Genomic DNA, 25,809 nt, shown 5'->3' on the forward strand with positions numbered 1-25,809 from the left:
CCGCCACTGTACACACGCCAATACCCAAACCCAGCGACCTCTGTGCCTCCTTTCCTGCCTGCAAAATTTAGCTGCTGGGAGGACATTCCAACTCTTTTCTCAATTCTGGCAGCTCTTCAGATGACCTCCACAAACTAGTCCTGAAGCTGGGGAGATTTGTTCTCCACCCTCCAGAATTCCTTCAAAAAATGAAGAAGAGGCCAGACACAGTGGCTCACACCTGTCATCCCAACACTTTGGGAGGCCAAAGTGGGGGGATCACCTGAGATCAGGAATTCGAGACCAGCCTGGCCAACATGGTGAAACCCCGTCTCTACTAAAAATACAAAAACTAGCTGGATGTGGTGGCAGGCGCGTGTAATCCCAGCTACTGGGGAGGCAGGAGAATCGCTTGAACCTGGGAGGTGAAGGCTGCAGTGAGCCGAGATCACAACACTGCACTCCAGCCTGGGTGACAGAGCAAGATTCTGTCTAAAAAAAATATGAGGAAGAGGTTGGCAAGCCAGCAAGTAAATCCTTTTGGAGTGTCCCAGGGTGTAGAGTTTGTTTTTGAAATTTTTGAAATTTTTCTCTGTTGGTATTTTTAGATCAACCACATTCTTTTTAACTACTGCATAGTATTTCTTAGTATGAAAGCATCCTAATTTTATTTTTCTTTATTTAAATGTGTGTGTGTGCATGTGTGTGTGTGTGTGTGTGTATTTAAATTCTAGATTCAGGGGGTACGTGTGCAGGTTTGTTGCATGGATATATTGTGTGATGCTAAAGTTTGGGATTCAAATGATTCTATCGCCCATATAATACCTAATATTAATAGGTAGTTTTTCAGCCTTTCTCCCCCTCCCTCCCTCTTGCCTTTTGGAGTCCCCAGGGTCTATTCTTCCCAGTATTATGTCCGTGTCCTCAGTGTTTAGCACCTGCTTATAAGTGAGAACATGCAATATTTGGTTTTCTGTTTCTTTCTGTTTAATGCACTTAGGAAAATGTCCTCCAGCTGCATCTATGTGGCTGCAAAGGACATGATATTGTTCTTTTTTTTTTAATTAAATTTAATTTTTTTTTTGAGACAAAGTCTCGCTCTTGTCTCTCAGGCTGGAGTGCAATGGCGTGATCTCGGCTCACTGCAATCTCCACCTCCTGGATTCAAGCAATTCTCCTGCCTCAGCCTCCCGAGTAGCTGGGATTATAGGCACCTGCCACCACGCCCGGCTAATTTTTGTATTTTTAGTAGAGACAAGGTTTCACCATGTTGGCCAGGCTGGTCTCAAACTCCTGACCTCAGGTCATCTGCCCGCCTCAGCCTCCCAAAGTGCTGGGATTATGGGCGTGAGCCACCATGCCCAGCCAATATTGTTCTTTTTTATGGCTACATAGTATTCTATGGTGTATATGTACCGCATTTTCTTTCTCCAGTCTACCATGGATGGGCACCTGGGTTAATTCCACATCTTTGCTATTATAAATGGTGCTGCAATAAACATACGTGTGCATATGTCTTTTCGGTAGAATGATTTATGTTCCTTTGGGTAGATACGCAGTAATGGGATTGCCGGGTCAACTTTCTACTATTGCTGGAACATTCAAGTTGTTTTTGCCTTTCCCTTGGGAACAGTGCTTCAGGGAATGTTCTTGAACGTGGCTCATTGTGAACTTGTGGGAACATTCCTCTAGGATAGATTCCCAGGGGGTCAGACTATGTGTATATTTGAAATTTATTAGACCCTGCCAGATTGTCCTGTTCAGAGACTGTACCACTGCAGGACAAATATTTTCCTTTACGGTTTAGTCATTCTATATCTTGCTTAACAAGGTCTTCTCGGCCAGGCGCAGTGGCTCACGCCTGTAATCCCAGCACTTTGGGAGGCTGAGGCAGGCGGATCATCTGAGGTCGGGAGTTCAAGACCAGCCTGACCAACATGGAGAAACCCCATCTCTACTAAAAATACAAAATTAGCCGGGTGTGGTGGCACACGCCTGTAGTCCCAGCTACTCCGGAGGCTGAGGCAGGAGAATTGCTTGAACCCAGGAGGCAGAGGTTGCAGTGAGCCAAGATCATGCCATTGCACTTCAGCCTGGGCAACAAGAATGAAACTCCGTCTCAAAGATAAAAAAGGTCTTCTCAATACTAAAGTTGGAAACAGATTTTCCTTTTTTTTTTTTTTCTAAGTTTATAGTTTTGCTTTGTGCCTTTGGCTCCTTATGCAAGCTGGGATGTTTCTCCCCCAGAGTGAGAACTTCTTCTCACTGTTTGCTACCACCTGAATAGCCTGCCCTTTCCCTACTAATTTGAAATGCCACCTTTATTATAAACTAAATTCCGATAAATATATAGATCTGGTCTATTTCACTAACCCATGGTTTATGCCTACCATGTGTTTTGGTGTGTGTGTGTTTGTGCTTTTTTTAAAAAAAATGGGGTAAAATATATATAACATAAAGTTTGCCATTGTCACCATTTTATTTTATTTTTTTCTTTTTGAGATGGGGTCTTGCTCTGTCACCCAGGCTGGAGTGCAGTGGTGCGATCATGGCTCACTGCAGCCTTGACTTCCCAGGCTCAAGCGATCCTCCCGCCTCAGTTTCCTGAGTAGTTGGGACCATAGGCACGTGCCACCATGCCTGGCTAATTTTTGTATTTTTGGTAGAGACGTGGTTTCACCAAGTTGGCCAGGCTCAAACTCCTGACCTCAAGTGATCCACTCACCTTGTCCTCCCAAAGTGCTGGGATTACAGGTGTGAGCCACTGCACCCAACCTGTAACCATTTTTTAAGTATACAATTCAGTGGCATTAATGACATCTATAATGCTGTACAACAATCACTGCTATTTCCATAATACTTCATCACCCCAAACAGAAACTCTTACTCACTAATAATCTACTTTGTGTTGACATGACTTTGCTTATTCTAGATCCTCATATAAGTGGACTCATACAATATTTATCCCTTTGTGTCTGGCTTATTTCTTTTCTTTGCTTGTGTTTTTCTTTTCTTTTCTTTTTTCTTTTTTTTTTTTTTTTTTTTTTTGAGACAGAGCTCACTCTGTCACCCAGGCTGGAGTGCAGTGGTGCGATCTCGGCTCACTACAACCTCCGCTTCCTGGATTTCAGCGACTCTCCTGCCTCAGCTTCCCAAGTAGTTGGGATTACAGGCGTGTGCCATGACGCCCGGCTAATTTTTTTTGTATTTTTATTAGAGACGGGATTTCACCATGTTGGCCAGGCTCAACTCGAACTCCTGACCTCAAGTGATCCACCCACCTCGGGCTCCCAAAGTGCTGGAATTACAGGCGTGAGCCACCGTGCCCGGCCTGTGTCTGGCTTATTTCACTTAGCAGAATGTTTTCAAAATTCAGCCGCAGTGCATTATGTATCAGAACCTCATTCCTTTCTACAGCTGAATAATATTTCATGGTGTGGACAGACCACATTTTGTCAATGCATTCATCTGTTGATGGACACCTGGGTTGTCCCCACCTTTTGGCTGTTGTGAATAATGCTGCTGTGAACATGGGTGTGAAAGTATTTGTTCAAGTTCCTGCTTTCAGTTCTTTTGGGCAGATGCCCAGGAGTGGCATTGCTGGGTCACGTGGTAATTCAGTTTAACTTTTGTCATCATTGTTGTAGAGATGGGGCCTTGGTATGTTATCCAGGCTGTCTTGAACTCCTGGCTTCAAGAGATCCTCCTGCCTAAGCCTCCAGAGTAGCTGGGACCACAAGCATGTGCCACCATGCCCGGCTAATTTCTTTATTTTTTGTAGAGATGGGCTCTTGCTATGTTGCCCAGGCTGGAACTCCTGGGTTCAAACAGTCCTCCTACCTTGGCCTCCAAAAGTGCTGAGATTACAGGCATGAGCCACAGCGCCCAGCCCCTGTTTAATTTTTGAAGAGTCCTCAAACTGTTTTCCACAGCAGCTGTAGAAGAGATACTTGGAGGAGGAGGAAAGAGAAGTCATGGAGCCCTGTTCTTACCCGAGTTTTGCAGTCACCTCCCCACATTCCTCCCTCACTCTGAAGCGGAGCGCAGAACCCAGCCTCTGGTGGTACCAAGTGAAGGTTGGCCTGGTTGGTTGAGTGGATGGCCAAATGAACTCCAGACCACTGGATTGTATAACAGGACAGCAAGAGGCGGCATAGAGCCGTGGAAAGAACCTGTAGCCATAACATTTGATGAATGAATCAGACATGTGACATTAGTTCTGTTTCTTCTTCTTTTTTTTTTTGAGATGGACACTCTGTCACTCACTCTGGAGTGCAGTGGCGCGAACTCAGCTCACTGCAACCTCCGCCTCCCAGGTTCAAGTGATTCTCCTGCCTCAGCCTCCTAAGTGGCTGGGACTACAGGCGTGCGCCACCACGCCCAGCTAATTTTTGTATTTTTAGTAGAGATGGGGTTTCATCATGTTGACCAGGCTGGTCTTAAACTCCTGACCTCAGGTGATCTGCCCGCCTCGGCCTCCCACAGCACTGGGATTACAGGTGTGAGCCCCTGTGCCCGGCCATGTTCTGTTTCTTAGAGGAACCCTTGGCTTCCCTGTGTCTCATTAGTGCTCTGTAAGTGCCCCTGCTGCAGAGCGTAGTGAGGCATGTGACCTGGCTGTAAGTGCCTTTGCTGAAGCCAGAGGTGCCCACTAGTTTTCGAGACTGCAGAGACCTTGTGTGCCCAGCACCCAGAATAGGGCCTGGCACGGTGAAGTCATTTCTTGCACGCATTCACTCACATGTTCAGCAAGTACTAACTGAGTGTCTGTACCATGCCAGGCACAGCTCAGGAGGCAAGGATTCAGCCACGAATGAGAAAGACAAAGGCCTTGGCCCCATTGATCACTCAGTGGTCCAAGAACAGGTCCCTCAGCCTCCCAAGTAGCTGGGATTACAGGCACCCACCACAACGCCTGGCTAATTTTTTGTGTTTTTAGTAGAGATAGTGTTTTACCATGTTGGCCAGGCTAGTCTCAAACTCCTGAGCTCAGGTGATTCACCCGCCTCAGCCTCCCGAAGTGCTGGGATTACAGGCATAAGGCCTCAACTTCCTGTGCTCAAGTGATCCTCCTGCCTCAACCTCCTGATTAGCTGGGACTACAGGCATGCACTACCACAGCCCGCTAATTTTTCTATTTTTTGTAGAGATGGTGTCTCACTATGTTGCCCAGGCTGGTCTCGAACTCCTGGCCTTAAGCAATCCTCCCGCCTCAGCCTCCCAAAGTGCTGGGATTACAGGTGCAAGCCACCATGCCTAGTCTATACCTATTTTATGAATAGACACACTGAGGTCCACAGAGAGTAAGATGCCTCAGATTACAGAACTAGTGTGTGCCTAAGGCTTGATGTGTGTGATATCTGACAGTTGTGGACACATCTCATCAAGTGCTTCATTGCCAATGAGATTCCCAGAGCAGACTCCCAGCCTGGGGAGGAATAGGAATTCCTCTGCTGAATGAGATCAAATTTGTTTTTTTTTTTCTCCCAAACCTTTATTACCCAAATCACATATTCTAATGAATGCGGCCGACATATATATATGTTATTTACCAGAGTTTTCAGAGACACCCTCACTGACAAACCCACATATATTGTTTAGCCAAATATCTGGGCACCCTGTGGCCCAATCATGTTGACACGTGGAATTAACTGTCACACTCAGCTGACCTCAGGAGCACCTCCTGTGAGCTTTGCTGGGAGCTTCTGTTTGCATTAACCCTTTACGACCCTCAAGAGTGGGTATTGCCCTGTTCACAGGGGGAGAAAGTAAGTTTTAGCATTCACATCTAAAAAGATATAAAGCCTCTTCCACACTCATCACTGGTAGGAGTTCGATTGTGAATATGACTTTCTATTTTACCTTTTCCCCACTTCAGACTTTCTGTGGCTCTGATCTTCACATTCTATCCATACTCTAATATAGTATTATAAATGAGGGTTTTTTTCACTAACAGTAATAATTAACATGTGGCTGGGCATGGTGGCTCATGCCTGTAGTCCCAGCACTTTGGGAGGCCAAGGCAGGAGGATTGCTTGAGCCCAGGAGTTCAAGACCAGCCTGGGCAACAAAAACGAGACACCATTTCTACAAAAAATTTAAAAATTAGCCAGGAGCAGTGGCACGCACCTGTAGTCCTAGCTACTCAGGAGGCTGAGGTGAGAGGATTGTTTGAGCCCAGGAGTTGGAGGCTGCAGTGAGTTATAATCGCACCACTGCACTCCAGATGACAGAGCAACACCCCATCTCTTAAAAAATGAAAATGTAAACTTAAAACAATGAAAAAATTAACATACATATAGTGCTTTTTTTTTTTTTTTTTTTGAGACAGTCTCACTCTGTCACCAGGCTGGAGTGCAGTGGCACAATCTCAGCTCACTGCAACCTCCACCTCCTGGGTTCAAGCGATTCTCCTGCCTCAGCCTCCCGAGTAGCTAGGATTACAGGTACGCGCCACCATGCCCAGCTAATTTTTGTTATTTTTCATAGAGATGGGGTTTCACCATGTTGGCTAGGCTGGTCTCAAACTCCTGACCTCAGGTGATCCACCTGCCTCAGCCTCCCAAAGCGCTAGGATTCCAGGTGTGAGCCACCATACCAGGCTCATATAGTGCTTTTTTTTTTTTTTTTTTTTTTGAGACGGAGTCTCGCTCTGTTGCCCAGGCTGGAGTGCAGTGGCATGATCTCAGCTCACTGCAACCTCTGCCTCACGGGTTCAAGCGATTCTCCTGCCTCAGCCTCCCAAGTAGCTGGGACTACAGGCACCCGCCACCATGCCCAGCTAATTTTTTTGTATTTTTAGTAGAGACGGGGTTTCACCATGTCAGCCAAGATGGTCTCAATCTCCTGACCTCGTGATCCACCCGCCTTGGCCTCCCAAAGTGCTGGGATTACAGGCGTGAGCCACTGCGCCTGGCCCATATAGTGCTTTAATAAAAACAATCACTAACCTTTATATAACAGTAGGTATGCAGGCAATTTTCTAAATACTTTCCATAATATTAACTTAGCCTCAAAACAACCCTAAGAGGTAGCTATGATTAGCCTTGTTTTATAGACAGAGAAACTGAGGCACAGAGAAGTTGAGTGACTTGCCCAAGGCCACATGTAGAATAAGTGTTGCAGCCAGGGTTGCCGCCCAGGGCCTCCTCTGAATTTGACAGTGACTCACCCAAGGCTACACAGATAGGAAGGCAGGACTTGAACTTGGGGTTCTGATGTAAGAACCACTCTGCATTCAGCATCCCTACTCTGGCTTTAGAATCCTGGGATGTTTTTACAGTGTGGAGGGTCCTTTTTTTTGAGAGACGGAGTCTCACTCTGTTGCCCAGGCTGGAGTGCAGTGGCGCAATCTTGGCTCACTGCAACCTCCGCCTCCTGGGTTCAAGGGATTCTTCTGCCTCAGCCTCCCGAGTAGCTGGGACTATAGGTGCCCACTACCATGCCCGGCTAATTTTTGTATTTTTAGTAGAGACAGCGGTTTCACCATATTGACCAGACTGGTCTCGAACTCCTGACCTCGTTATCGGCCTGCCTCGGCCTCCCAAAGTGCTGGGATTACAGGAGTGAGCCACTGTGCCTGGCCTCAGGTCCTTGAAGACCCTCTCACCCTCCCCCGTTTTCATTCAGGCTAAGTCCCCCCATGCCCCTCCCTCCACCTGTGTGGGTAGCTGCCTCTTGCTAAATGGCTTTGGTTGCAGAGCTCATGTCGTGGCTCTCAAAAAGAAATGTGTGGGATGAATAAGCACCTAACAATAACCCAGAATCAGTTTTTTTGTGTGGTGGGGAGAGGGCTGTGTTTTCCTTTCTCTTCCCTCTTCTCCCTCCCTCTGCCCCCAAGACCAGTAAATTGCTGCTGGCTCACAGCCGGGCCAAGCTGGCTTCCTGTAAGCTGTGATAACATGGAATTAGACTGGCTGCCACCCTCCTCAGGGCGGGGACACCAGCTCTGAGCCACTACGGGCGACTCTGAGCTGGTACTTCCTGCCCTCAGCCTGCTCCATACTTCTGGGACACTGCTTTGGAGATAACTGGGCAGGGCCGGGTGCGGTGGCTCAAGCCTGTAATCCCAGCACCTTGGGAGGCCGAGGAGTTTGAGACCAGTCTGGCCAACATGGCGAAACCCTGTCTCTACTAAAAATACACAAATTAGATGGGCGTGGTGGTGTGCGCCTATAATCCCAGCAACTTGGGAGGCTAAGACAGGAAAATCGCTTGAACCCAGGAGGTAGAGGTTTCAGTGAGCCAAGATCGCACCACTGCACTCCAGCCTGGGTGACAGAGAGAGACTGTCTCAAAAAAAAAAAAAAAAAAAGAGATAACTGGGCAGAGACACATCCCTGGACTTGTCCTCCAGCGGAGAAGCAGTGGAAAAACGTCTCCCCAGTACAAGGCTGGCAGCTCCTGAACTGGGCCATTAAGGGTGCTTCAAATTACCACTTACAAGGAGGAGCTGGCAGGCAGGGGCAGAGAGCTCTGGCAGCCTGGGGCACCCCTGAGGCGAGGTTTCCAGGCTGTTTGCTGACTCAGGGACTTGGCTGAGTGGCTCCCGTCTGTCCTGGTGCCTCTAAAAGGCCCCCTGACCCCTGCCGGCCACCTGCAGCCTGCCTGGAGAGGCTTTAGAAATTCAGCAGATCTTTGCTGCCCAGAACTGCCAGCTAATTGTGGGATCCTAAGACCAAGCCAGGTGTTTTTCTTAGGGGGTCTATCTTGCAGAATGGTTAGGCTCTGGGGGTGCACCTGGCATCTCCATTTAGCTCAGCCACGCTTGAAGTCACCCTTTCCCCTGTGATGTCAAATCTGTGGAAAGGGACCGTGGACACCTGTGTTTAATATGGGGGGAACAGCAGTGTCAGGAGGAAAAACAGGTCTATTAATATCAGGGGCAAAGTGTTCAGAGGTCTCCGCCTATGCTGAACCTTTGACCAAGGGATGGAAAATTCCAGGTGGGAGCTTGGAAATTCCTCGTGTAAGAGAAGCAGTAAGGGAAGTGCCACACTTCCTTGCTTCCTGCAGCCCTCAGCTTCAGCCAAGACCAGGCCGGGGGTTCCTGAGTCCTGGCTGTGGTTGTTCAGTTGTTCATAGTCTTGGCTACACATCACAGCCTCCTGGGGGAAGTTTAAAGTTCTGATGCCCAGGCTGATCCCAGACCCATTACATCAGAATCCCTGGGGCGGGGCCCAGGCTTCCCAGGTAATTGGAGTGTGTAGCTGGGGTGAAGAACCGCAGCCGGCAATAACAACCTCTGTTTTCCTCCACCCTCTGTCTGGCTCCTTTATTTTTGACCTCTCAGATTCAGAGGTAGGCATGGGCCATGCATAGCGGGTGCTTGGAAAATAGTGTTCAGGGTCATTGCCGCTACTACTGCTAATAATAATTTAGGTTCACTCGAAGGGCAAGGAGCATTGGAAAAGTGCTTTGCTATGATTTCATTTAAAAATGTTGCAGACCAGCTGCAGTGGCTCACGCCTGTAATCCCAGCACTTTGGGAGGCCAAGGCAGGCTGATCATCTGAGGTCAGGAGTTTGAGACTAGCCTGACCAACATGGAGAAACCCCGTCTCTACTAAAAATACAAAATTAGCCGGGTGTGGTGGCATATGCCTGAAATCCAAGCTACTTGGGAGGCTGAGGCAGGAGAATTGCTTGAACCCAGGAGGCGGAGGTTGCAGTGAGCCGAAATCATACCATTGCACTCCAGCCTGGGTAACAAGAGCAAAACTCTGTCTCAAAAAAAAAAAAAAGTTCCTAGCCTGGACAACATAGTGAGACCCCATCTCCAAGAAAAAATTAAAAAATTAGCCAGACATGGTGGCATGCACCTGTAGTCCCGGTGAGACCAGGTCTCACTATGTTGCCCAGGCTGGCCTCAAACTCCTGAGCTCAAGCGATCCTCCCGTCTTGGCCTCCCAAAGTGCTGGGACTATAGGCCTGAGTCACCGAACCTGACCCTGATTCCTCTTAATGTCCTCACTGCCTCCCATTCCCAGGGTCTGCTCTCTGGGCAGGCTGTCTCTGTGCCGCCTTCTTTCCCACAGCAAGTCTCATGTCTCTCCTTGCCCCCTTCTTGAAGCCATGGCCCCAATTCAGGCTTCTGTCTTCCTGGATCGCCTCCGCAGCCCCTGACTTCCGGCAGCTTAGGGGGTCTATCTTGTAGAATGGAAAGGTTCTGGGGGTGCACCTGGCATCTGCATATAGCTCAGCCATGCTTGAAGTCACCCTTTCCCCTGTGATGTCAAATCTGTGGAAAGGGACCATGGACACCTGTGTTTAATGTTGGGGCAACAGCAGTGTCAGGAGGAAAAACAGATCTAGTAATATCAGGGCAAAGTGTTCAGAGGTCTCTGCCGAATCTACAGGGGAGGGACCATAGGAGCCACCCTCTGAGGCTTGATGCTCCTCCATGACCCCGCCCAGTGACTCCAACCAGCCCCAGCTACTCCAACCAGCCTCATCTACTCCAACGAGCCCCAGCTACTCCAACCAGCTCCAACTACTCCAACCAGCTTCAGCTACTCCAACTAGTCCCAGCTACTTCAACCACTCTCAGCTACTCCATCCAGCCCTCAGCTACTCCAACCAGCCCCAGCTACTCCAACCAGCCCCAGCTACCCCAGCCAGCCTCAGCTGGAGCTCCAAAAGCCAAGAAGTGCCCAGTGCTTTGCACCTGAGTCTGTCTTTGGCTGGCTGGCCATCATACCCCTCCCTGCATAGCAGCCTGTGCTGGCTTTCTGTGGCCTACACAGGAGGGCCTAAGGGGTCTAGCTGGAACTCCTTGCCCGGCTGGAATTCCCTCACCCTCTCTGTGTATCTGCTCAGTGAGATGGCTCTGCTTCCAGCACAGAACTCACCTGGCTCACACCACACCTCACACTTGGTCACACTGCCACTCATGTTTAGTCCCACTGCCCCACCTCTTCAAGCACACTGCACCCTGATCTTCCCCTTCACATCTCTGTCCACATGTGCAAGTGCATGGTGCCTCCCTAAATGGGGACAGAACTGGCTGGTCAGTCCAGGTCCCTACAGACCAACCAGCTGCTGCCAGGGCCAGCAGGGCCTTGGAGCAGCCATGCACACCCTGACCCAGAGCATCCTGGTGAATTGCCTGAGAGCTCCGGGAGAACTTTGGTTTCTCTTGATTTGAAACTGTCCACTCATTCCGCCTTTCACGTGTCCCTTCCTCTGAAGGGAAGCACACTTCTGAGATGGCTTAGCAGCAGCGAAAGTCCCAAAAGCAGCCGCTGGTAAACAGGACTAGAACCAGACTCCTAGATTCACAGAGGATAAAACTGAGGCTGACTCACATGGTTTGTGCACAGTTTTGTTTCGTTTTGTTTTTTTGAGACGGAGTCTCTCTCTGTCACCCAGGCTGGAGTGCAGTGGCAAGATCTCGGCTCACTGTAACTTCTGCTTCCTGGGTTCAAGCGATTCTCCTGCCTCAGCCTCCCGAGTAGCTGGGATTACAGGTGCGTGCCACCATGCCTGGCTATTTTTTTTTTTTTTTTTGTATTTTTAGTAGAGATGGAGTTTCGCCATATTGGCCAGGCTGGTCTCAAACTCCTGACCTCAGGTGATCCGCTCACCTCAGCCTCCCAAAGTGCTGGGATTACAGGCAAGAGCCACCACGTCTGGCCATGTTCATGCACAGTTTTGTTGGTACCAGAGTGAGAGGGGTATTCGGAGCCCATAAGCCCTCCCTTTTAGGAGGCCCTGGCCCTTTCCTAACCAGAAGGGTCCACTTCCAGGCACCTTATGTAGTGGGCTATGCTCCTGGGCCCTGTGGGATCTGCCACCCTCTCCAGTCTGACATTGGTCCTGGAGGGGGCCTGATGATTGCAGAGCACTTGACCTTTCCTGGCTCTAAGTGGCACTGCAAGCCTCACCTCATCACTCATTTATGCTGCTGCTCTCAGGGTTCCCCAGGGGCAGCTCCAACATCCCCAGCTGGTGTCCAGAGTGCCATGGGGCAGACATATCCCAGCAGATGGCCTTGCTCCTAAAAGGTCGACAAATTGTCAACCAAAAGTGATCTCAGCCCTTGCTGTGCCGAGTGGACCCCTGGGGAAAGGGGGCCGTGGATATGGGAGGAAGCAAGGAACAGGCAGGCGGATGACCGGTCGTGGTTACTCCCTGCAAGACCCTGGGCAAGTCACTAATGTCTCTCTATCTCAGTATCCACATTGGTCAAGCTCGCTGGGAGCATCAGAGAGGACAGCACAGGCAGAATATCTGGCCATGCCCCCTGGCACGCTGCAGGTGAGTGCCTTGCACTTGTAGACCCTGTGGTCAGCAAAGCACTGCACAGCTGCTCATTAGGTTTAATGACTGTGGCCAGGCGAGGTGGCTCACACTCGTAATCCCAGCACTTTGGGAGGCCGAGACGGGTGGATCACCTGAGGTCAGGAGTTCGACACCAGCCTGGTCAACATGGTGAAACCCCGTCTCTACTAGAAATACACACACACAAAATTAGCCAGGTGTGGTGGTGGGCACCTGTAATCCCAGCTACTCGGGAGGCTGAGGTGGGAGAATCGCTTGAACCCGGGAGGTGGAGTTTGCAGTGAGCCGAGATTGCACCACTGCACTCCAGCCTGGGCAACAGAGCAAGACTCTATCTCAAAAAAAAAAAAAATTCATTTTAGATTCAGGGGGTACATGTGCAGGTTTGTTACATGGGTATATTGTGTGATGCTAAGGTTTGAGATTCTAATGATCCCATCATCCGGATAGTGAGCACAGTACCCAATAGGTAGTTTTTCAACACTTGTCTCCCTCCTCCCTTTTGGAGTCCCCAGTGTCTGTTGTTGCCATCTTTATGTCCACTTGCACCGAATGTTGAGCTCCCACTTATGAGGGAGAACATGCAGTATTTGGTTTTCTATTTCTGTGTTAATTCACTTAGGATAATGGCCTCCAGCTGCATCCATGCTGCTGCAAAGGACATGATTTCATTCTTTTTTATGGCTGCATAATATTCCTTGTTGGATATGTACCACCTTTTCCTCATCTAACCCACTGTTGATGGGCACCTGGGTTGGTGCCATGTCTTTACTATTGTGAATAGTACTTTGATGAACATACGAGTGCAGGTGTCTTTTTGGCAGAATGATCTATTTTCCTTTGGGTAGCTACCCAGTAATGGAATTGCCAGGTCAGATGGTAGTTCTGTTTTTAGTTCTAAAAGAAACAATCCAGGCCGGGTGCAGTGGCTCACACCTGTAATTCCAGAACTTTGGGAGGCCGAGGCAGGCAGATCACCTGAGGTCAGGAGTTTGAGACCAGCCTGGCCAACATGGTGAAACCCCATCTCTACTAAAAATACAAAAATTAGCTGGGTGTGGTGGTGCATGCCTGTAATCCCGGCTACTCGGGAGGCTGAGGCAGGAGAATCGCTTGAACCCGGGAGTTGGAGGTTGCAGTGAGCCAAGATTGTACCATTGCACTCCAGCCTGGGGAACAAGAGTGAAACTTCGTCTCAAAAAATAATAATAAAATAAATAAAAAATAAAAAATAAAAGAAAATAAACAATCCTTGTAAAGTGCTTGTCATAGTGCCTGGCACTATGCTAAGAACATGATCACTGTTATCTGTTATTATGATTCATAGCATGACACAGTGTCCCCTCTCCCACCAGCAGCACCCCCCTTCCTAGTTCCTGAGTGACGCCGCACCTTTCAGGTGTCCTGAACTAAGCCCTAGGTCTAGGAATTCGTGTGTTTCCTGAGGGTGTAATCATGCCCCCAGAAAGAGAGGCAGCAAAAGGCTTTTCTCATTTGAGTCAAAGTGAAGGTTCCTGGATTTGTTGAAAAAGGCCATCTCCTGTCCAAGGCAAGCCCGGTGAGAATGCTCTGTGCCAGATCCAGCAGGATCACAGCCCTGCTGGGATCTCACTCACCCTGGCTAAGGCTTTACTTGCAGGCGTTCCCATGGGGAGATGAGGAATCACTCAGCTAGTGTTGGTTGGTGAATGTTCTCCACAGCTCAGCTGGGCATGGTCAGTGACTCTAGCTCCTCCCCCACACCATAAAACCTACTTATTTGCTGTCATTTTAATGAAAATGACTACTGTTATCCTGGCTTTTTATTCTTTTTTTTTCTTACGTTTAATTTTTTAAAACATTATCTTGGCCAGGGCCAGTGGCTGACACCTGTAATCCCAGCACTTTGGGAGGCTGAGGCAGGCGGATCACCTGAGGTCAGGAGTTCAAGACCAGCCTGGCCAACATGGTGAAGCCCCATCTCTACTAAAAATACAAAAATTAGCTGAGCGTGGTGGTGCATACCTGTAATCCGAGCTACTTGGGAGGCTGAGGCAGGAGAATCACTTGAACCTGGGAGGCGGAGGTTGTGGTGAGCTGAGACCGTGCTATTGCACTCCAGCCTGGGCAACAAGAGTGAAATTCCATCTCAAAAACAAAACAAAAAAAATTATCCAGAAGCTTCCAAGAGCTAGCCACCAAATAAGCTGAGAGACAGGTGTGTGGAGCCAAGAGCCAGCCACCCACTGTGCTGGGTGCTTTATATACATGGGCTTACTTAATTCTTACATTGACCCTGGGAGAAATAATGTTTATTAGCCTGTTTTTCAGGTAAGGAAACTGAAATTCAGAGAGGTTAAGGAACTTGCTCATATCTAGAAAGAAATGGAGCCAGCATTCAACTTGAGATCTGTCTGCCTCCAGGGCCTACCCATACTTTCTTATTTCTGTTTTGGTTTTGTTTGTTTGTTTGTTTGAGACAGAGTCTTACTCTGTTACCCAGGCTGGAGTGCAGCAGCAGATCTTGGCTCACTGCAAACTCCGCCTCCCAGGGCAAAGCGATTCTCCTGTCTCAGCCTCTCGAGTAGCTGGGATTACAGGTGCCTGCCACCATGCCCAGCTAATTTTTGTATTTTTAGTAGAGACGAGGTTTCACCATGCTGGCCAGGCTAGTCTCGAACTCCTGACCTCAAGTGGTCCACTCACCCGGACCTCCCAAAGTTCTGGGATTACAGGTGTGAGTCACCATGCCCGGCCATACTCTATTATTTCTTTTAATAGCCATCACTATTATGCAGGCAGTAACATTTCATTACATTCTCCTTATAAAAATTTAAACACTGTAGGCAAAGTTACAGAACCTTTGGACTAACCCTCCCCATCCCACTGCCCTTCCCAGGTCTCATCCATGCACTCTTCTACAATATCTGCAAAATAGGCATTGTAATAATAATACCCATTCTATGCCTTTCCTGACTTAAAAAAATTATTTTAATTTAAATGGAAATAGAGATGGGGTCTCACTATGTTGCTTAGGCTGGTCTCAGACTCCTGGGCTCAAGCAGTCCTCCTGTCTTGGCCTCCTAAAGTGCTGGGATTACAGACATAAGCCACCAGAACTGGCCCCTTTCCTGACTTTTTAAGGGTCAAATGAAATAATGAGTAAAAATACCTTTTGTAAACATTACAGCCCTCTGTATATGCCTACTGCTAGCATTAGCATAGTAACATACGTTACTTAAGGCCCTTTCATAAGCAATATTGTTTGTCTTAAATATCATTACTGGGAATTAATGGACTTCTATGCCTCTAAAGGAGGCTATAAAGCCTTGCCAGAGTCTGGCAGTGAGAACTTCAATGTGGTCTTTAGGGCTAGGCTGCAGAATCTCGACTCACCAGTAGGTGTCAGTCTCTACCAAGACGCGCCCACCGCACCTTCTGTACGAATTATGTCAAGGAACTCAGAGCCTTCTAGGCCTGTTCTGTGCTTTTCAGTGGATGTTAAACGTGGAGTGCTGTGGGGGTGGAATTCCGGCTGGAAGTAAGGGGCAGGGCACTCAAGATGCAAAGACCAGTGAGGCCAACTTTGGCCTGAGTTTGCTCACAGGTGAGCCAGGTAGTCCTGCCATCCTAGGGAAATGCAGGCTGTGCTCAAGGCTGTCCATTGTGGGAAGGGACTCCCGAGGGACGGGCTGTGGATCAGGGAAGGTAACATTTGAGGTCAGTCCTAAAGGATGAGAAAGACACTTCTAAGCTCAGGAAGCGGGAAGGACCTTCCAGGAGCATCCTGGGCACAGATGAGCAGGGAGGCAGGATGAGAGAGGATAGACAAGAATGGGGGCAGATATGTTTATAGCATTGAGAACCAAATGAACCATAGAAGGGTTTTGTTTTGTTTTGTTTTGAGACAGAGTCTCACTCTGTGGCCCAAGCTGGAGTGCAGTGGTGCAATCTCGGCTCACTGCAATCTCTGTCTCCCGTGTTCAAGTGATTCTCCTGCCTCAACCTCCTGACTAGATGGGATTACAGGCATGCGCCACCACTCCCGGATATTTTTGTATTTTTAGTAGAGACGGTTTCACCATGTTGGCCAAGCTGGTCTTGAACTCCTGACCTCAGGTGATCCTCCCGCCTCAGCCTCCCAAAGTGCTGGGATTACAGGCGTGAACCATAGTACCCGACCAGAAGGGTTTTTTGTTTTGTTTTGGAGACAGGGTCTCACTCTGTTACCCAGGCTGGTCTCGAATCCTGGCCTCAAGCAATCCTCCCACCTCAGCCTCCCAAAGTGCTGAGATTACAGGCATGAGCCACTGCACCCGGCCTGTTGTTTTTTTCTTTTTTTTCTATTTGGGATGGGCTGGCCAGTAGGGAGTCACAATTAGATGTGTGTACGATGAATTGGACAGGAAGAGACTGAAGGCAGAGGCTGTTGTCAAAAGTCTTATCCAGGGAAGGAACAGTCAATAAGACATAGATTGGAAGCTACATGCGAGAAAGAATCGCAGGGATGTGGGACCTGATTAGATGGAGTGGGAGTGGGGATTGTTGCTGGAGGAATTAAGTCTGCCTTTGAAGTTTCCAGCTTAACCAGTTCAGTGGAGGTAGAACCATTAGTTGAGCCAGAAAACAGGAGGAAGAACAGATTGTGAAAATAGAGAAACAGTCAGGCGCGGTGGCTCACGCCTGTAATCCCAGCACTTTGGGAGGCTGAGGTGGGAGGATCACCTGAGGTCGGGAGTTCGAGATCAGCCTGACCAACATGGAGAAACCCCGTCTCTACCATAAATACAAAATTAGCCAGGGCCGGGCATGGTGACACATGCCTGTAATCCCAACTACTCAGGAGGCCGAGGCAGACGAATTTCTTGAACCCAGGAGGCAGAGGTTGTGGTGAGCTGAGATTGCACCATTGCACTCCAGCCCGGGCAACAAGTGTGAGACTTTGTCTCAAAAAAAAAAAAAAAAAAAAAAAGAGAAAGAGAGAGAAACAAGGAGCAAATAGAAAAGAAAGAAAAAGAAAACAAAAAAGAAAAAACAAATAAAAACAGAGGGAAGACTGAGCATGGTGGCTCACACCTGTAATCCCAGCACTTTGGGAGGCTGAGGAGTTCTCAAACTCCTGAAGGGACCAGCCTGTACAACACAGCAAGACCCTAGTCTCACTCTGCCACCCAGGCTGGAGTGCAGTGGCGTGATCTTGGCCCTCTGCAACCTCTGCCTCCCGTGCTCAAGCGATTCTCCTGCCTCAGCCTCCCAAGTGGCTGGGATTACAGGTGTGCGCCACCATGACCAGCTAATTTTTGTATTTTTAGTAGAGACGGGGTTTCACCGTGTTGCCCAGCTGGTCTCAAACTCCTGGCCTCAAGTGATCCACCTGCCTCAGCCTCCCAAAGTGCTGGGATTACAGGCGTGAGCCACCAAGCCCAGCCTTATATTATTTCTTATATCTTGATGTTCTCACATACCCCTAGGAGGCAGGCAGATAAAGAGTCCCAATTTCATTGATAAGAACTCAGCTTTGACAGGAAGGGGCCGTGATAGGGCAAGCCCAGCGGGTCCTGGGGCCATATCGATAGGAGATGCCTTCTCCTCGGGGCCCCTTCATGTGGATCCCTTCATGTGGATGCAGAGGTCGGCCTCGCAGCTGTTCTGGATCCCATCACCTGTTCATTATTTATTATTATTATTATTATTATTATTATTATTATTATTATTGAGATGAAGTCTCCTTCTGTCATCCAGGCTGGAGCACAGTGGTGTGATCTTGGCTCATTGCAAAGTCTGCCTCCCAGGTTCAAGCGATTCTCCTGCCTCAGCCTCCTGAGTAGCTAGGATTATAGGCGCACACCACCCCACTCGGCTAATTTTTGTATTTTTAGTAGAGACGGGAGTTTCGTCATTTTGGCCAGGCTGGTCTTGAACTCCTGGCCTCAAGCAATCTGCCTGCCTCAGCCTCCCAAAGTGCTGGGATTATAGGCGTAAAGTGCTGGGATTACAGGTGTGAGCCCGCCGGGAGCCAGGCCCACCTGTTCATTATTTTAAAAGCCCCAGCTTCAGGGTTGACCTGTGGCAGCATGGGAAGCCCTTTTGGGCTTGGGCTGGATGGTCCTTACTGAAGTCTGCCCTGCCCCCAGTCCCTGCCAGGTGTGTGACCTGGGGCACCTCCCTCTCCCTCTCTGGATCTCAGTTTCCTCTCCGTATAAAGTGGGGTTGGTCTAGGTGGATTCTCAGGTCCCTGCTGCATCCAAAACTTTACTGCCATCTGATTTTGGGGGGACAGACTGTGCTGAAACTATAGGCTTGGATGGCCAGGCTTTTTCCGGAGAACTTGCCCCAAAGGAGCATTTGCCAGGAGCCCTTTTGAGGCCACCAGCTGTGTCTACTGCAGAGGAGAACGTCTGCCGTGCATTTCGGCATCGAATAAGGAAAGGGACATCGGGATTCTGGCTTGAGAGAAAGGAGCTCCCAGCTCAGGGCAGACATCATTTAGGAACCACGGAGCCAATTTCCCTCACTCCAGGAAGGGCTGGCTGTTGCTCACGTGGGAGGGGGACGCTCAGAGCTTTCCTGGGGATACCTGTTCCACTTCCTCCCAGTTGCCCATCTGTTTGGAGACCCCAGACTCGTTCGAGAGGCCCCTCCAGATTAGCCGCAGGAGGCAAACAACTGGCCGTGAATTCCCCCTTTGTCCAGGGAAGCCAAGTGGGGAGGGGCCGAGCGGACCCCCTGCCCCCACTGGAATGTCGGCCTCCTGCGCCCCCGATCTGTCCCTCCTTTTTCACCACCTCCCCTGCTCACTTCCTGAGTCCCACTGATCCCACCACCAAAACACACGCATGCATGCACACGCACGCCTGCACACACACGCGGGCGCACACACACACACGCTTCCTGGCGGGCCGGCGGCCTCTCGCTCTGGGCTCGGCGATCCCCGCCACCGGGAACTCTGGGGAGAAGCCACCTTTTGTTATTCAAATCACACCCTCGCCGTGCGCGCCCGGGGGCCGCGGGATCGGGCCCGGGAACCCGCCTCCCGGTCTCCCCCCGCGCCCCCGCCAGCTGATTCCGGGATTTCCCGGTCCCCGGGGGCTCGGGCGCGCCGGTCTCTGCCGGCGGGGCCGCGCCTCGCCCGCCCCCGGCGCGCGCTGCGGCTCCGCGCCCGCCCCCCTCCCCCTCCCCCTCGCCGCCTCCCCTCCCCCTCCCCTTCCTTTCTCCGGTCCAGCCTCGGTGCCGCCGCCGCCGCCGCCGCCTGCCCCGGTCCGCTGGGGCCCTGCCGGCCGCCCTCTCCGCAGCATGGCACCCTCGGGGCGCGATTAGCCGGGAGCAGCTTTGGGGGAAGCGGGATCTCCAGGGGTGGGGGGGTGCCCCGCAGCCTCGGTCATGGATGTGAGCAAGATGGTAAGTGTGAGCAGGGGCTTTGCCCCGAGCCCCCTCCCCACCCCCCCAGCCCTGGCGCCCTCCCTTCTCCCCCTCCTAGCCGGCGCGATCCATTGAAAGTTTCTGGATTGTTGATCCTGCCTGTTGGCCCCAACTCCAGGCGTGCCGGAGGAGGGAGCCTGGCCAGGATTCTGGAGGCGGCTGGCCGGCCGGGATGGGTTCTCGCTTTCCCGCCGCGCCGCCGCGGGGCTGCCCGGGAGATCGCGCTGGACTCCAGGGACGGGGCTGCGGGGCTCGCCGCCCACCTCGGGAGACCTGCCGGACGGGAGGAGGGCAGCGCCGCCAGAAGGGGCTTGTACCGTGCCCTCCGGAGCCCCCTGCCCGCACACCTACAGGAGATCGATGGGAAGATGTGTGGGGCTGAGCCCGTGGGCAGGGAGGCACAGGTGGCGCTGGGAGGACAGTGAGAAGCCAGGGTTTCAACCATCCTAGGAAGTGAGGGGGCAGGAATGGAGCCCGTGGCAGAGACGGGGGAGGTTCTAGGTTGGCCACTTGGGAACCCCAGCTTCAGTGGGCCTGAGGTACAGCCAGCCAACACCTTCGCCTCCTAAGCATGACTCCCCCTTTCCTTTAGAAATGGGCTCCTCTGGAGGGGTCTGTGCCCTCCCCCAGAGCAGCCCTCCACCCCCACCTCCACCGCGAATACAGTAGGAGCTTGAAGAAATCATTGCTTATTGATTGAGACCAAGGATCAGCCCTTAGCCGGTACCAGGATGTGATTTGGGGGATTCTGATGGGAGGGGGGTTCACAGGGAGCACCTGGAGGCCCGGAAACTGCAGGTTTTCCCAGGGGTCTTGATTGGCTGTCACTCTGAATAGAGATTTAAGGGTGCCCTTGCCATCTCAACCACCCTGACCCCGAGTTTAGACCAGGGTACTGTCCCTACCGTCCAGCCTTGCAACCCTCAAGGGCCTATGTGTCAGGCGGGTCTTGGGGGGAGGCAATCAGGGCTTTTGAGGAAAGGAGCCGTCGTGGGCTGTGTGTGTGTGTGTGTGTGTGTGTGTGTGTGTGTGTGTGTGTGTGTATTTGGGCCGGGGTGTGGGGACGGTAGAGGGTCTGGGTCTGCCCTTGCCATAGAGATGAGGAGGTACTGGAATTTGAGTTTATCTTGTTCAGAATTATATTACTTTTCCCCAGAGGGTGACCTTTCGAGGCAACCAAGGGAGGTTGGTTCTCTGCCTGGCCCTGGCCTTTGGTACTCTGTCTTGGCTAGGAGACAATGGGATGGGGGCTGATGACAGGTGAGAGTCCTCTTCTATGGCCTGCATCAGTCTCAGACTGACTGAGCATTGCCCCTGGGGTTGGGGGCTGCGTGAGGGGCTTCATGTCTTTATTTGGGTTCCTATCTTTATTTGGAGAGAAATACCTGTCCATGGTTGGGCAGTGAGTGCCCAGAGGTTGGACCAGCATTCCCTGTCTGTCTGCCATGAAAGCTCACTTCTTTGGGCATGTATTAGAACTCCCTCTCAAAAAAAAAAAAAAAATCCTGTCTGCAGCTATGAGGGTGGAGATGCAGAAAACTAAGCAGTAGTTCTTTCCTAGAGGTGTCTGAGCAAGACCAGAAGAGTCACCTGTCTGGGCTATGATTAGGGGGTTGGGGGAACTGAAGCTTTGAAATTCTACTTTAGTCCAATGGCCACTAAACCAAATAACCCTTGAGCATCCTCCCAGCCCTGCACCCAGGTTTCCTGCAAAGCTTGGCCTGCGAGGACCAGCTTATAGGACTCAGGGACCTCTGTCCATCCATCCCTCATTAATCAACAGCATTTATTTAATTCTCATAATTTCTATAGCAAGTGCTGGGTAAAGAACACAAAGAAACATCATTGAAGGCCTCCCTCCCTGCTTCTCAAGACCCTTAGCATGAAAGTGAAGGATCCAAAGAGATACAGGCCAACTCAACAGTTAGCTATCAATACAGGCCTGGATCAGAAGGCCAAAGCTTTGAGGACCATGGGGGTCTGAGAAGGGACTGGAGTGCAGAGTTCAAGGAAGACCAAGACCTCAGTTGGCCCTTGGAGGTTGGGTGGGGTAGGCATTGCCTGTTGGGAGAATCGCAGGAAGAGGATGGGCAGAGCCCATTGGGTGAGGCTGAAGACATTTGGCTAGTACGGAGGTTTGAAATCAGGAAACATCGAGATGGTTGTTTGGGGCCAGACCAGCAAGGCCCTGAATGCCAACCAAGGCATTCTGACCCTGGCCCGTAAGCACTGGGAAACCTCCAGAGAATTGTGAGCCCTGGGGAGGTGCATCTGTTGCCTCTTTCCTCTTTTAGCTTGGGGTCCAAACAAAAGTGATATTAGATTCTCATTAATCATTGAGCAGCCAAGCGCCCAGTCCAGAAACAATTGTCTGCAGCTCTTTGTAAAGAGCACAGACCTGTGACTGTGTAGCAAGAAGAACCTTACCCACCCCGGGGGAATTGGCGTCTGCTTTTCATTCCTGCAAGAGGCCAAAAGTACTTTCTGTTCTGACCATTAAATTCCCATCTCTGGTTTGAAGTCCTCACTCTGGAGGCCTTTGGCTGCAGGCTTGACCTCAAATGCAGCCTTTCAGGAACATCCTTGACAGAGTCCAATGTCAGCCTTGGAGGTTTCTCCTGCTTACGCAGAGTGAGAAAAAGCAGATGATAGTTTACCTGATTCTGCATGATTTTTTTTTTTTTTTTTGAGACAGAGTGTCGCTCGGTCGCTCAGGCTGGAGTGCAGTGGCGCAATCTCGGCTCACTGCAACCTCTGCCTTGCGGGTTCAGGGGATTCTCGTGCCTCAGCTTCCCCAGTAGCTGGGACTACAGGCACGCGCCCCCAGCACCACCATGCCCAGCTAATTTTTGTATTTTTAGTAGAGACAGAGTTTCACCATGTTGGCCAGGCTGGTCTCAAACTCCTAGGCCCAAGCAATCCACCCACCTCAGCCTCCCAAAGTGCTAGAATTACAGGCGTGAGCCACCACACCTGGCCCTCTGCATGATTTTTTTTTTTTTTTTTTTTTTGAGACCGGGTCTTGTTCTGTTGCCCAGGCTGGAGTGTAGTGGCGCATTCTCAGCTAATTTGCAACCTCCACCTTCCAGGTTCAAGCGATCCTCCCCACCTCAGCCTCCTGGGTAGCTGGGATTACAGGCGCACACCACTACGCCCAGCTAATTTTTGTATTTTTTGCAGAGACGGAGGTTTGCCATGTTGCCCAGGCTGGTGTCGAACTCCTGGGCTCAAGCAATCTACCCACCTAAGCCTCCCAAACTGCTGGGATTATAGGTGTGAGCCACTGTACGCTGTGTCCCTGCATTTTTAGCAAGTTTCTTCCGTAACCTCTTACCCTCATCTGTATCATGAACATAATAACAGAGAAGGTTGGAAATAATCCTTTTAAGGCATAGAAACTGGAGTAGTAAGTCTTCCATATATCTGATGGCTGTTCTTTTTTGAGACGGAGTCTCACTCTGTCACCCAGGCTGGAGTGCAGTGGCACAATCTTGGCTCACTGCAACCTCCACCTCCCAGGTTCAAGCGATTCTCCTGCCTCAGTCTCCCGAGTAGCTGGGATTACAGGCGCACACCACCATGCCCGGCTAATTTGGCTGTTCTAATAATGATGATCTCTGGTCTCATCTGGGCCTAAGGTGACTCTTGATTTCCTTCTCATGCTTTACTTTCTTGATTGGCCTGCAGAGCTGAGCACAGGCTGTATTTCAGTTGACGGCTGTTGGGACGAATTCTCCCAGGCCTGGTGATTTTTGTGAGTGAAGGTGCACACGACTGGAGACAGTGGATTTACCAGCTGCTGCGACCTGTGAATTTTTGATGACATCAGATATCTGCCCAAGGGAGAGCTGGTTTAACCCTGCACTCAGGGATAAAGTGCGGATGCCTTTTAGGGGTTGATGATGGAGGGTGTGCCTTTCACTAAACACGCAGAGTGCACAGTACTGTAATTTGGGAAATAGAGTCAACACTATCAATTATTACCAAAGAACATAACGTTTACATAACAATTTATATTTGTGTGGTGCCTTACAGTGTACAAGGCATTTTGTTTCCTTTTTTTTTTTTTTTTTTTTTTAGAGATAGGGTCTCATTCTGTCACCTAGCCTGGAGTGCAGTGGCACAATTGTAGCTGACTCTAGCCTCAAATTCCTGGGCTGAAGCTATTGTCCCACCTCTGCCTCCTGAGTAGCTAGGACCACAGACATAAGCCACCAAGCGAGGCTAATTTTTATTTTATTTATTTATTTATTTCTGTAGAGACAGGGTCTTATATGTTGCCCAGGTTGGTCTTGAACTCCTGGCCTCAAGTGATCCTCCTGCCTCAGCATCCCAAAGTGCTGAGATTACAGGCATGAGCCACCACACCTGGCTTATATAAAAGCATTTTCACACTTGTTCTCACTACAGCCCCATGGGGAAGGCAGGGCAGAAATTATTAGCCACATTTTACAGATAAGAAAATTAGTTCAGAAAAGTGGCATCTGATATTCCATACCAGGGGTAGAACCAGGTCTTGTATCCAGTTCTCTGACAGTCAAAGTATGCACTATAGCAATATAATAAATAAAAGGTGAGGAAAATGATTTAGTGACTAGATTCTAGAATGGACACAAGTTAATTTCAAAAGATGAGCTGGGGGTCGTGGCCTGTGGCCTCTGGGTCCCCTGGGGGAGAAGACTTAGGAAAGAAGGATGAGTGTCTATATGTGGACTCTGAGCCTCGTAACTCCCCTTTATCTGTTTTTGTTGGTTTTTTTTTTTTTTTAGGGACAAGGTCTCACTTTGTTGTCGAGGCTGGGGTGCAGTGGTGCGATCATAGCTCACTGCAGCCTCGAACTCCTAGGCTCAAGCAATCCTCCCATCTCGGCCTCCCAAGTAGCTGGGACAACAGGCAGGCACCACCACCATGCTTGACTGTCTTTTCTGATTTTTGGTAGAGATGAGGTTTTGATACATTGCCCAGTATGGTCTAGAACTCCTGGGCTCAAGTGATTCTCCTACCTCAGCCTCCCAAATTGCTGGGATTACAGGCGTGAGCCACTGTGCCCTGCTCCCTATAGCCCTATAGCTGTTTTTAAAATTCAGGAGTTTCTTCCTGAATCTCACTGCTTCCTCATATGTGAGACACCTGACTTACCCAGCAGGCAGATGAGAGGGGTAGAAAGAAGGTATTTCAGATGTTCTGAGTAAATGATATTGATGGTAGAGCGGAAAAGACTTCTGGTCAACCTGTTGTTGCTGCTGGTGTCACATGTATTTGCTGGGTTGGAGGAGGGATGTGGTAGAAGTTAAATACCCAACTGGAGAGATCCCTGTGCAAAATGATGCCAAGGACTGATAGGTGAACTGCCCAGCAAACAGAGCAGTGTTTTCAGCCCTGGGCCACAAAATCCATTTAGTGGGCTGCAGCCAGTACATGAAAGAGTGAAATAGGCCAGGCACGCAGTGGCTCACGCTTGTAATCCCAGCACTTTGGGAGGCCAAGGCAGGAGGATCAACTAAGGTCAGGAGTTAGAGACCAGCCTGGCCAACATGGTGAAACCCATCTCTACTAAAAATACAAAAATTAGCCGGGATAGGCAGCACATGCCTGTAATCCCAGCTACTCGGGAGGTTGAGGCAGGAGAATTGCTTGAACCCAAGAAGCAGAGGTTGCAGTGAGCTGAGATCGCACCACTGCACTCCAGCCTGGGCAACAGAGCAAGAGACCATCTCAAAAAAATAAAAACAAGAGTGAAATAGATGAGAAAACATCCAGGTATATTCCACTTGAGAGGGTAAGCATTAGATCATGAAACTGATTTTGCTTGTATCTATGCGTGCACACAAGTAAGTACTGGGTGGCCCTGTAAAATGTATTTTTTTCTTCAACTTTTAAGTTCAGGGGTACATGTGTAGGTTTGTGACATAGGTAAACATGTGCCATACTGGTTTGCTGCACAGATCAACCCATCACCTATGTGTTAAGCCCAACATCCATTAGATATTCCTCCTGATGCTCTCCTTCCCCACCCTCTGAGAGACCCCAGTTTGCATTGTTCCCTGCCACGTGTCCATGTATTCTCATCACTCAGGTCCTACTTATAAGTGAGAACATGCAGTGTTTGGTTTTCTGTTCCTGTGTCATTTTGCTGAGGATAACAGCTTCC

The 25,809-nt window shown here is 50.0% G+C and overlaps 1 protein-coding gene across 3 annotated transcripts in view; it reads left to right on the plus strand.

Annotated features, from left to right (window-relative positions):
- HIP1 (huntingtin interacting protein 1) overlaps positions 1 to 25,809 on the plus strand; it is a 208,226-nt gene that overhangs the window by 78,887 nt on the left and 103,530 nt on the right. Inside the window, exon 1 of one of the 3 annotated variants that reach the window (XM_054560363.2) lies at positions 19,430 to 19,637. The exons of the other annotated variants lie outside the window; for them this stretch is intronic. Coding sequence (XP_054416338.1) covers positions 19,620 to 19,637 — 18 coding nt within the window. The 5' untranslated portion in view covers positions 19,430 to 19,619. Of the gene's footprint in view, positions 1 to 19,429; positions 19,638 to 25,809 lie in introns of those variants that run through there. 3 annotated transcript variants of the gene reach the window in all.

Source organism: Pongo abelii, chromosome 6, assembly GCF_028885655.2.
Source record: "Pongo abelii isolate AG06213 chromosome 6, NHGRI_mPonAbe1-v2.0_pri, whole genome shotgun sequence".
Taxonomy (NCBI): domain Eukaryota; kingdom Metazoa; phylum Chordata; class Mammalia; order Primates; family Hominidae; genus Pongo; species Pongo abelii.